Raw genomic sequence first — 12,717 nt, forward strand, 5'->3', positions numbered from 1 at the left:
AGAATGTCCCACTTTGGTTTAAAGTGTTTAAATATTAGCAAAAATTACAGTAATGGCATCCCAGCTGACAATGATCTCAGGGGGATAAGAGAGCTGTTTGCCTAGCTATGATACTGAATTACTGAGAAACATTATGGTTAATGTGGTATGCAAGAACAACAAGTGAAGTGAACTGAAGTAGCAGAGAGACGCCAGTGAAATGGTAGCACAGAAGAAGTGAGACTGAAAAGACACGCCCTGTGTGCAGCAATTATTTAGCAGCTGCAGATAAGATGTGAAGCAGATATGTGTCAGTGCTACAGTTCTTAAATTGGTTTCCAGAGGGCTGTAGGTGTGAATCCTGAACACAGGGGTTAGGTAGGCCTATGCTATTAGTTTGACAAAGATAGTTAACCTGGCTTCAGGCGATATCCAGCTGCTCTGAATAACGATGCCAATTTAGATAATAACGAGTGAATCAAGGAGAAAATATTTTAAAATGTTAAATATAGAAATAAAATAAATAAATAAAAATATTGACTACGAAATGAAACCGACCTACAGACAGCAATTACCATGTAGCCTGCATTAGTCGGCTAGCAGACATGTTGCATACAAAAACGTGTTTGTCATTTGTGGGCGGCCGACTTTCTATGTGCACTCACTAACCAGCCACTGTTATGTCCGCTGTAGGAAGACAGACTGCAGACCCACCAAGCGGTGTTGGCGACTGTTTTCTGCGAAAAATGTCGCTAAAAGGGTCTGAGAAGTTGCTCAATCTGACGACACAGTTGCCAAGTTGGCATCGGTGCGCCAGAGCTTCCCAAAGTCCCCGCCCTACCGCCGTCGGTGCAGACAGCGTAGGCGCAGCTCCAGAAATAACGGGAAGCGCAGCGATTACACTGCAACGCGAGGACATGCGGCATCCCTCACAAGCGACGTATCCCACGTACCATAACAAAGCACTGACGGGTTGTGGAATGCATTGAACTGGGGTAAGAACATCTATTTCGCCAGCTGCTTTGTGGAAAATATGAAGACTGAAAAATATAGTTGTTAGTTTGTAAAGAAGCGGTTGTTATGCTGTGGGGTAAGCTTGTTCGAGAAGAAAGCTAACTTTTCGTTAAAGGTAAACTGCCCTGGGATCAATACTACATTATGGATAGCCTCTAGGCTACTGTAATTTCTCGTAACACAGATTTATTTTGACCAGCCTATAATGAATGAGTTCAGGTATAGGCTACTTGAGCTCATTACAGCTGAGACATTCATGGCTAATAACGTTTAGCCTGAGAATCATATTTGAAGCACTTTGACTTGTTTAACTTATGCTTGTTGAATTAGCCTAATCTATTTTACAATGACGTCAAAATGAAGAATAGACGAATTCATTATGAACTCTATAACCGTGGATAGTTCAGAACGATTATCATCTAGTCAGGTTAGGCACATTGTAAACAACAAAAACATTAATGGCTGTTGATAAATAATTTAGGCAATTAGTGCCCTTTTTATAACGAAGCTTCCTGGAATTTTAAAATTTAAAACATAGATTTAAAATGATGAAGGATTTTAGCGTAGGCTAGTACTAGCTGCCTGTTATATGTAACGCTTCGGAGTTCAGGTGATTCAGGTTATTAACATCGTTTAATTGATGTTCTCATACTGATTCTAATTGAACTGTGGGGAACAGGTCATTTTTAATCATGGTATGATGTTACCCGAGCTCTAAACACACGTTTTGACTAATAATGCTATGTATTGGTCTCAGTAGGGATGGTGTTGAACACAATTTTCTTGGTTCTGGGACAATTCCCATTTAAACATTACGCCAATAGCAAAGCTACCTCTTAATGTCATTTACTGAATATCAATCCTCATCTGTTTGCTGAAATCTAATTAACTGTGGCCTCAAAGGAAAAGTAAATGTCAAACTTGAAGAGTGGATAATGGCTGCCGTATGTCATGGTAAAACCATATTTGACATTGATGGTGAGATGACAAAGGATGTGCACCCATTTACTGTGAATCTATGCCATTTGATATCAGTAATGGTAAATACTTATGAATGTTTTAGATTTTTAAGATACTTTTATAAATTATTAGTCATTGATAATATACTTACCTGTCACCCGCATTGTTTTCTAGAGGTAAAATGTGCATTTTTAATTTACACTGAAATGAAATGCAAAATACATTTTCACAGTATATACAAGTTTTATAATATTGTAAACAGGATGATCAGGGCATCACTATTCCATCTTCATTAGACAAACATTTATATCTAAAATATTTTATTTCGCCTAAACCATACATCATACAACCAGACAATGAAATTGGTTCAAGCAAACTAGTAATACTTAACAATGATCGAGGACTTTTTGGCATCCACTGCATTTCCTTCCTTTCAGACAGTAATTGTTATCTCAGTCTAATTAGTGTCCTTCTCCTCCCCGTTTAAGAGGAAGGGTAGTAGAAAACCTTCTGTGGCATTCCACAGAATACAGCACCCTTTTGGAGTCTAACAGAGGCTGTACATATTGAATAAATGTATTTAGGTTTTGCTTTGTGTTATGTTGTTTAATGCTATATTTGCCACATCATGAATCACACTAGAATACCCTGGAAGTCCATACAATCCATTGCAATCATACCCGTCTTTAATCTTGATCTAATATTTTGGCTGAGGTTGCTTACCACAGAAGGTCAACATGCATTTCTGCTTGTAGTAAAAAAAACAAAAAACAAAAAAACAATCTCTGCTTGTGTAATCAAACTGTTATTAAAAATGAACCACGCCCCGCCTACTTGCATTCCAACGCATTCACCTCTGTACAGTCATGGCTGGTGCCGTTGTTAATTCTGTCCTCTGCCGCCACAGTAACCATGATTCCTGTGACTGAGTTCCGGCAGTTCACGGTGCAGCAGCAGCCGGCGTTCCGTGTGCTGAAACCGTGGTGGGATGTATTCACAGACTACCTCTCCGTCATCATGCTTATGATTGGGGTGTTCGGGTGCACTCTGCAGGTCAGTTGTCTCGGGGGTCAGAGGATTGGGGGGTGTGGGGGGGGGGGGGGGGGGAGGGGTGAGGGGGCATCATACAGGTGAGTTATTCATGAAATGATGGCAAGGTTAAGTATTTTGAATTTTCTGAAACCGCTTAAAATGATTCTCCTCATACAGAAATTGAACAATTAGCATGAAATTGGGTATTTTGGCCCAACTCACATACCTTTATACATGTATTATTTTTTTGTGGTTATGTCAAAATCTGTCTGGGTGACAATCCAATGAATTTGCAGTGTGTGGGGCTAATCACAAAATGCTAATAACCCCAAAAACATTTCTAAAGTTAGGAAACTTGGTATAGGCACCAACAGTATTATCAAGGCTCCAGACCTGAAGGCTTAACCCAGTCCGACCCCATGGTGACACAATAGGGATCCAAATATGAAGAAATGTTCAAAAATTCACTGCAGCATCAGATATCTGTTTTTGTATGCAATGCAAGGTTTTTACATTGATAATAGTCTGTTTGATACACACTGATGACTTTCATGTGTTTTTCAGTAGAAGGCAATTTTAATTGCATTCATTTTAATTAATTTTAATTGTATTATATCATGTATTAATTATATAATTTTCTGTGAATGTAGACACATTGTCCATAATATAATTTTAACAAAAATTATATCCTGTTTAATGACATTGCTTAGTTTCCATAGTTATCAGGTGCTACTAGTTACAAATTGAAAGGAGAAATTAAAAATGCAAACAAAAACATGGTCTGGGTCTCAGGAGGTTAAGATCACAATTGCATTAAATATGTCATGGGGATATCTGCTGTGTTTTGGCACACATTTGGATATTTGAGGTTTTTATTCTGAATACTAAGCATTACCATTTTCTCCATTTTGCACAAATGCTTTGACATGAACCAAGTTAATTAGAAAATTGTGACCTTTTAATCGATTGAAACCACTTAGAGTGCTGGTTGTTTTATCCCAAGGGGCATATTCGTTTCCCATCACGAGAGTGACAGTAACATCTGTTTTAAGTAGATTGTCCACCATGTATTATTTATGCCACCCACTTATCAAAAGGAAACAGCTGCCATTTTGACTCAGCTCCAATCACTTAGCCACGTTTCACGCATAGTGTGATGAACTAATGGAAAACCAGCCGCAAGGTAATTAATGGCAGGGAAATTGAAGTGCATTTGCAAGCTCTATGTTCGCAAATGCCAGTGTCTTCAGATACGAGCCATACTCATTTCTAGCACCTGTCATCACATTTTGGGGTCCATAAACAGCAGATAAGAACATTTGTCTAAAAGTTGTTTGCAACAAAATCCTCATGATTAATATTCATGGTTTTTGTCTAGGATTAAAACTAGTATGTCATGCAATGTGTAATTAATATTTGGAATATATGTTTTTATAAATTTTGACGTGAGTATGTATGTGTATGTTATGTACACATTTTTTTGTCTCTTTTCTTCTGCATATTGAATCATGCAATGACTATATGCTTGCTCAGTATATCACTAATTAGTCTGATCACTAAATTAAATGCAGCCTGATTATAAAATATTAGATTTGCCTAATTTTATTTTTGCCATAATGAAGCCCTTATTCTTATTTTGAAATAAAGAGATACAGCTTTTATTCAAGCCCAAGTAGTATTTAAATGCTTAAGAAGAAAGTTGTTAGAGATGTACGTTGTGCATGACTCAGTGCTTCATACAGGTCCAGTGCGCCTGAAGCAGGGAAGTCTGTGGACCCACAGGGCCTCAGTCAGCAGATCACTGGATGGATAGTGCTTATTATATGCTGCTTTTGTCGGAGAGACTTTGCAGCCAAGGCCTTTCATGACCTTTTATCCAGAGCCGGATGGTGGTCATTTCATATTGTGAGCTCTTTAACAGAGGTTGTCTGTCTTGTGGAGGGAGTACAGCTTCGTAATTTGATCAGTAGCACGGAAATGAAGAATTATTGCCCGACCAAGATGTGGCGGGGCAAAATCCTCAAATCCTTTTTGAAATTTTTTCTAGGGTTCATTAGTAAATATGTTTCTTGTTATGTAATAAAATGTTATGGTGCTGAAGGTACAGAAGGAAAGCAAGAGGAAAGTTTTGGGCACATTGGAATGCATGCCTGTTAATAGGAATGGCTCTCAGTGCTGATCATAATTTCTCATTTCCTGTATGACTCACTCATCTCCAGCTGAGGTCACAGACATTGTTATAGAGTCTGGTAGCAACCTTATACTGTTTGCCTTGCAGTGTTCTTCTCCTATTAAGGGAGCTAGATTTTATTTTAAATGTGAACCTGAATTAAGAACTCTATTTATTACATTATTTTCTGGTGTCCTTATCCTGTGGCTGGATGTCCCAAAGTGTCACACATAATTAGTTGTAATGTCTCTCTGGGACTGGATTTCAGTCGGCAGTGTGGTTCATGGCCCAGCCCTCCCCAATGACTCTTCTGCATTAAGTGCTAGTGACTCTTTCCAGCTGCAGAGACATTTGGTGGTGGTGATGATTTATTATGTTAACTTTTTGTTTCTAGATAATGCAAGACAAAATCATCTGCCTACCAACAAAAACACCTGCACCAAACCAAACCGTGGCCGTTCCACACCAAACAGAACTGAAGGGCCTGAAGAACAACCTTGACCTGCAGCAGTACAGCTACATTAATCAGAGGTGCTATGAGGAAGCACTGCATTGGTATGCTAAGTACTTCCCCTACCTAGTCCTCATACACACGCTTGTCTTCATGGTTTGTAGCAACTTCTGGTTCAAATTCCCAGGCTCTAGCTCAAAAATAGAGCACTTTGTTTCTATCTTGGGAAAGTGTTTTGATTCACCCTGGACCACTAGGGCCCTGTCAGAGGTATCAGGGGAAAACTCAGCAGGGAATGATGAAAAAAGGGAGATTGACAGTGGGCCCACTGTCAATATGCCCACTGTGGAGGATGATCTGGTCAATCTGGAGAAGACCCAGTCCCTCGGGTCCATCCCAGAAAAGCTAATCGTAAATAAGCCAGATGCAAGCGTACTGGACAAAAAGGAAGGAGAACAAGCTAAGGCCTTGTTCGAAAAGATAAAAAAATTCCGCCTGCATGTGGAAGAGGGAGATCTGCTCTATGTAATGTATGTTCGGCAGAACGTGCTCAAGGTTCTGAAGTTCCTCCTGATCATCATCTACAACAGCATCCTGGTGCCTGAGGTGAAGATCACGGTGCCATGTGACGTGAATATCAAGGATATGACGGGTTATGGGCATTTCTGGTGTAATCACACAACTGCTCACCTATTCTCAAAGCTGGCCTACTGTTACCTTTGCTTTGTGGGGGTTTATGGATTTACGTGCCTTTACACATTGTACTGGTTGTTTTACCGATCTCTCAAGGAGTATTCTTTTGAGTATGTGCGACAGGAGACAGGGATCAGTGATATTCCAGATGTAAAGAATGACTTTGCCTTCATGCTACACATAATTGACCAGTACGATCCTCTGTACTCCAAAAGGTTTGCTGTGTTTCTCTCTGAAGTCAGTGAAAATAAGTTAAAGCAGCTCAACCTGAACCATGAGTGGACGGCTCAGAAACTGCGTCAAAAGCTGAAGACCAATGCCAACAACAGGCTGGAACTCTCGCTCTTCATGCTATCCGGCCTTCCTGACACCGTCTTCGAGTTGACAGAGCTCCAGTCTCTGAAGCTGGAGATTATAAATAATGTCACAATACCAGCCTCCATTTCAAAACTTGAGGATCTCCAGGAGCTAACCTTATACCAGAGCTCCCTCAAAATCCACAGTGCTGCACTTGCCTTTCTGAAGGAGAACCTGAAGGTGCTACGAGTGAAATTTGATGACAGCAGGGAGCTGCCATCCTGGATATATGGCATGCGCAGCCTGGAAGAGCTCTACCTCAGTGGGTTCTTCAGCCACGACATATCCAGGAATGTCACCTTTGAGTCCCTACGTGAGCTCAAGGCCCTCAAGACCCTCCACCTGAAGAGCAACTTCGCCAAAATACCGCAGGCTATTGTGGATGTGTCCAGCCACCTACAGCGGCTCTATGTGCACAATGACGGCACCAAGTTGGTCGTGTTCAACAACCTGAAGAAGATGGTACACCTGGTCCACCTGGAGCTGGTGCACTGTGAGCTGGACCGTATCCCCCATGCCATCTTCAGCCTCTCAAATCTGCAAGAGCTGGACCTGAGGGAGAACAACCTCAAGACTATTGAGGAGATCGTCAGCTTCCAGCACCTTCGCAAGCTTGTTAGCTTGAAGCTGTGGCACAACAGCATCACCTATATTCCTGATCACATCAAGAAACTAGGCAGCCTGGAGCGTCTCTATTTCAGCCACAACAAGATCGAGGTACTTCCTTCCAATCTCTTCCTCTGCCACAAGCTGCGCTACATGGACCTGTCCAACAATGAGATTTGCTTCATCCCGCCTGAGATCGGGGTGCTTCAGAGCCTGCAGTACTTCTCTGTGTCGTCCAACAAGCTAGAGAACCTTCCGGATGAACTGTTCTTCTGCAAAAAGCTCAAAACCCTCAAGCTGGGGATGAATGCTTTGACCCAACTGTCCCCAAAGATTTCTTTCTTGGTGTCACTGACGCACCTGGAACTCAGAGGCAACCATTTTGACAGTTTGCCTGCGGAGCTGGTGTCCTGCCAGGCCCTGAAACGGAATGGCCTTCTTGTGGAAGATGCCTTGTTTGAAACGCTGCCTTCGGATGTCAGAGAACAAATGAGAGCGGAGTGATCCATCTCTTCGCTACAGAATACCAAATGTCTTAATCTGACAAGCTTGACTGCTATACTGTAGCATTTATATCATTATTAAGTGTTATATAAAAGTGCTGTGTAATCTATATTATGCAGGGGTAAAAAAATGAAATGGCCTTAATGTTATTGGCACATTGTGTGCTCATATGTGCTTTAAATAGGCTGATGTTAAAGGGATATTTCACTTTGGTGTAACACAAATAATTTTGTGGAGCTTACCCCATTGTATTTGCATAGCGTGAATACTAGCAACGTCAGATGTCTCTTTTGACCATTAATGGCAGTGCCATTCCTCCCTCTTTTCCAGTTCTCAATTACTCCAAAGGGAAATATCCCTTTAAGCAGCATTGGGTTGAACATAGAGTACTGCAGAGTAATAGTCCAGTATTTAAGACCTTTAGCCATACTTCAATATTCTCTGGCCAGTTGCATTATGTGACCTGTGAATATATATGCAGGTGGCATAAATGGGTGTTTTAGAATAGCGCACACATTCCCATTGGTATTTGCTGTCATAATAACCATGCTGGCGGTCAGTTATGAGACTTAACAGTGCAATACCTGGTAAGTTCTACGATGTTATCACAGTATTGGAAGCCATGGTGGAACAAAGAGAGGTAGTTGGATATTTACCAATCAAGTTTGGAACTGAAAATGAAAAATGGAAAAGAATAGGAAAAGACACTTATTGCCTATCCATTTTTTGGAAGAGTGCAGTTATTTACAGTTAAATGCAAAAATATTGGGACTGTGACCATTTTTATTATTTTGGTGCTGTACTCCAGCACATTGGATTTGAAAAAAAAAATCTCATTAGATGGCACTTCACCTTACTGTGAGACAGTGACTGTAAACATACTGCTAATGCAAGCAAGGAGTTTTCAGGGCCAAAAAGTGGAATGTTGTTGACTGACCATGTCAGTCACCTTCCCTGAATCCAAATGAACATGCGTTTCATTTTCTGGAGACAGACCTGAAGGCAAAAAGCCCCAGAAACAAATAGGAACTGAAGGTGACTGTAGTACAGGTATGGCAGAGCATCACCATGGTGGACACCTAGCATCTGGTGATGTCTGTGGGTCCTAAATACATGTACATATGCTCAAATTAAAGCTGACAGTCTACACGTTACCTTTGTCAGTCTACACTGTATGTTTTATTTCAAATCCAATGTGAAATTATGTAATTGTCCCAATGATGATTTATTTCAGTTAATCAGCACATTTTTGGTGAACTTGGATAGGTTAAGATCGCTTAATCACTTATTATACTGTTATAATCAAATGTATGCCATTAGGACCAAACACTGTAGCTTTGTTTAATGTCCAAATATAAGGAACGTTCACATTTGACCAATATGTAATCTTTAGTAATTTAATTATGTTTATGGCACATTGCAAATGTTTATGGCATTTGGCCTATTATATGTAAGTACATGTTGTATTAGACTGCCTTTATAATGTGTCCGTCTGATCCCATCTTACAGCCCATGGAAACTGCGGTTTGCTTATGGTTTCAGTGTCATTAAGTGATTTCCTGTGAGGGAAAATTTTTTTCCCACCACCATCACCCTCTTTTTCAGACATGTGGAAACAATTGGTGACAGGAGACAGCCATGAAATGTTTCCATCTTGGTGATGTGAAAACATACTGTGGACTGGAGGCTCTGTGGCCCTTTTTGAATGGGTCAGAGGGTCTAGCAATTTGGTACAAACGTGCATACATCATTGAAAATGCGAAGGGGGCAGGGTGTCACATGGTCCTTTGGTATTAATAATCATGTTCATGACTCGGCCATATTGTATTTATTTCATTTATTTTATTATTGCTTTCATTTTAATAAGGACTCTAAAGTGTTCATGAGTTCCTGAAACAATGTACTTCCACACATTTAACTGATATTGAACAACATTTGTGTGGATTTACAAGTTCTCTAAATTAGGATTAATCTTAAATGAATTTATATTCAGTATGGTAATGACAATCAGTCTCAATGTATTCCATTTTATAACCTCAAGATCACAAAGTGTAATGTTACACTTATCACTAAATTGTATTTGTGCACATAATACCTCACACATATGGTTATCTGCTTTTTGAAAATGTGCACAATCTTCTTCATCATGTTTAACTAGTCCAATTGCGAATCCGTGCAACTCTGTTGGCTGCTGAGTGGCTCAGTCAGGTTTAGCCTTTCAGAGCTTGAACATCACAGGATTGGAGCTACGGCTATAATCATGACCCATTCTGCAAAGACCGGACATGAGTGCTAACCCTTATGGTTAGCCCACAATCTTCAAGTTACTTCTGCTTTTCTTCTTTCCAAGACATCAAGCATGTATAAGCAACCAGTTGTCTTAAGTGAGAGATGCTATCGCCTGGGATTAATGCTATCTTTCCTTTCAGGCCTGGGGTCAACTCCATTTTCAGTTCAGTCAATTCACAAAATGAAATAAAATCCAGTTCATGAGTAGAAACATCCGCTTTGAACATCATAGCTGTTTTTTTCCAATTCATTTTGTGAATTGACTGAACTGAAACTGTAACTGACCTCTGACCCTGTCTCCTGCAGGGCTCTCTGGCCTGTTATGTAAAAAAGTATATACTAGCTCACAGTCATGTATCAGAGGAATAAATGCTTTTCACTTTCAAGTGACTTCAAATCATGAGGAAATAAATCTACACAAGTTTTACAAAAATTGTATCAAGTAAAAAAAAATGGATGGCTTGTCTTATTTTCTAGTGCAGTCCAGGAGTGGATGTTGAACAGTATTTGTGCTTTTTTTACGTTTTAAGGGGGCAGCAATGAAGATGCACGATGGATATTGCGTAGCTGTGTTTTCTTCTCAGGTTGTCTGTTTAATGAACTACTGTTAAAATGCTTTCTATAACATCAGGGTTCAAATACACAGTTACATGTCCACCCAGTGACTTGTATTATGTGGACACTGGCTGAGTATCCCTGTTGAGAGCCATGGCTATCACAGATGCACTGTCCACTGACTCACTCACTCCTGCAGACAGGACACCCTGGTCGTCACAGACTCTCTTTAACTCTGTATTTTATTTTATTTTATTTTTTTACAGAAGCAAATCAATAAATGCACATTTATTTAAAAACATGGTTTGCAATTTTTTTGATGCAACAGTGTTGAATCTCCTTTCCTGCATCTGCTCATTAAGTAGTTTCCATTATGTGGAAAAAAGAACTCTAGCTGCCAATGGTGTCAGGTATTTTCTTGTTTCACTTTCTTTGTCCCTTTGGCCCCTCACTCTTCATGTGAGGAAAGCTGAGCAGGAGGGGGCCACAGAGGCTATGGTATTGTGAATGTGGGTGCAAGGCATCCAATTTTGTTCATCTCTGTGGTCTTGTTACTGCAACGGGCAGGGACACGTCAGCACCCGATGAACAGCTTGACAGTGAAGCTGCTGATGGTCTGAACACAGGAACTCCAGAAGAGAAGCTAACACCATGACCTTTGCTCCTTTCTTTCAGAGCTTAGAGAGATGTTGATTTAAAATGAGGGAATGGGGTCATGCAATTATACTGGATTCCATTTTGTCTGTAATATGTCCAGATTCTTAATTTCCTCTTGGGCGGCATTTAACTACTCAACATATCCGTACAATTTACAGTTTATTTTTTCAAAAAATTAATTGAGTTTTTAAATTTTAGCTCTGACTATTTAAAAAATTGCTGATATGAGGTTTCGCTTAATAAACCCCAACTAGATGTTTACGTGCAACAACACTACAGGAACCTAGATGGCAGTGTTGAGCAAAGGAAAGGTGGTAGTTTCTATGTGGGCAGGGCTTTACCTACAATCTTCTGTGTTGCTTCTGTTATGCGACATTATGGGATTTTACATATTTCTAACCTACAATTTGCAAACTAGAGAGAACAATTTATAAAATTATTAGTGCACAATGTCAAATTTGACATCACTGCCCTGAAAAATGGTAGGGAAATTAGCCTGGGAATTAAAAAAAACAAAACTGTTTTTACTATTGTATTCAAAAGCACTTCCAAGATTATTGCAATGGCTTATGTTTTTTATCTTTTAATATATTTTCGTAAATAAAATCATTTGAATTCTATTCTATTGAAAAAGGTATTCAAAAATATTTTAAATGTGTTTAAAAGTATGTTTCCTTTTTCAAAAAATGCATATACTAATTATAAAAAATGTTTTCAGCACTGTATATAAAAATAGTTTACATTCACTTCAAAAAAAATAAATAAAATAAATACACATTTTAAAACAGATACACAAACATGATTGTAAGTAGTTTTTATGAATTTCCTGTGGTAATGGTAATATATTGATGCATAATGTGAGCAAAACTGCTCTCATGAATTTTAAAAATGAAGCTGGACTCGTTTCAGCTTATTATACTGTGCTTTTTATGCTTGTGCCTCAAAGAGTTTTTAGTTTTTAGTTTTTTCAGAGTAGAGTAATACAGACTGAGCTATGTTCTCTTAGAAAATAATCGATTTTTTTTTTTTAGAAAATCAATTGATTGATTGCGGCCAAGCTGTTCTGGCTCAATCTGTAAGCTGGTGTGTTTCCCTGTTATAAGTGTGTGGAGCCATTTGTTTAATGCTTTGAGCCAGCAGGGCCCAGTTCCAGTTGTACCTCACTGTCCTGACTGAAGGACCAAGCCCCACTGACAGGGAGGACCGAGCGCCCCCTCTGCCGGTGCATCACTTCCAAAGACTACATCTCCAGGCTGTGGCTGGTTTTTAAAGCTGCAGTGGATTTAGGAGAATTACAGAAAATGTATCTCTTGGCCACCCTTGGCCAGCTCCAATGGTCTGCACAGTCCCAAGATCTCAGTCCAACACAGCATCTTTGGGATGAGGTGGAATAGGAGGCTTGCAGAATAAATGGCCGAAAAAAGAACTGCATGATGAATGTTATTGAGTC

At 39.7% G+C, this 12,717-nt stretch overlaps 1 protein-coding gene across 1 annotated transcript; it reads left to right on the forward strand.

The window, feature by feature from the left end:
* Nucleotides 1-511: 511 nt before the first annotated feature.
* LOC118228978 (volume-regulated anion channel subunit LRRC8C-like) lies at nucleotides 512-11,296 on the forward strand. Its single transcript, XM_035420575.1, has 3 exons — nucleotides 512-974; nucleotides 2,861-3,006; nucleotides 5,550-11,296. The coding sequence occupies exons 2-3, from the start codon at nucleotides 2,866-2,868 to the stop codon at nucleotides 7,764-7,766; spliced, it is 2,358 nt and encodes a 785-aa protein (XP_035276466.1). The 5' UTR covers nucleotides 512-974; nucleotides 2,861-2,865; the 3' UTR covers nucleotides 7,767-11,296.
* Nucleotides 11,297-12,717: the final 1,421 nt, after the last annotated feature.

The sequence above is a fragment of the Anguilla anguilla genome, chromosome 6 (genome assembly GCF_013347855.1).
Source record: "Anguilla anguilla isolate fAngAng1 chromosome 6, fAngAng1.pri, whole genome shotgun sequence".
Classification (NCBI taxonomy): domain Eukaryota; kingdom Metazoa; phylum Chordata; class Actinopteri; order Anguilliformes; family Anguillidae; genus Anguilla; species Anguilla anguilla.

Bases quoted from the DNA above. Each gene is read 5' to 3' on its own strand.
- LOC118228978 (XM_035420575.1), top strand. From the start codon at position 2,866: ATGATTCCTGTGACTGAGTTCCGGCAGTTCACGGTGCAGCAGCAGCCG. The intron at 3,007-5,549 runs GTCAGTTGTCTC...TTTTGTTTCTAG, and splicing joins TGTTCGGGTGCACTCTGCAG to ATAATGCAAGACAAAATCAT.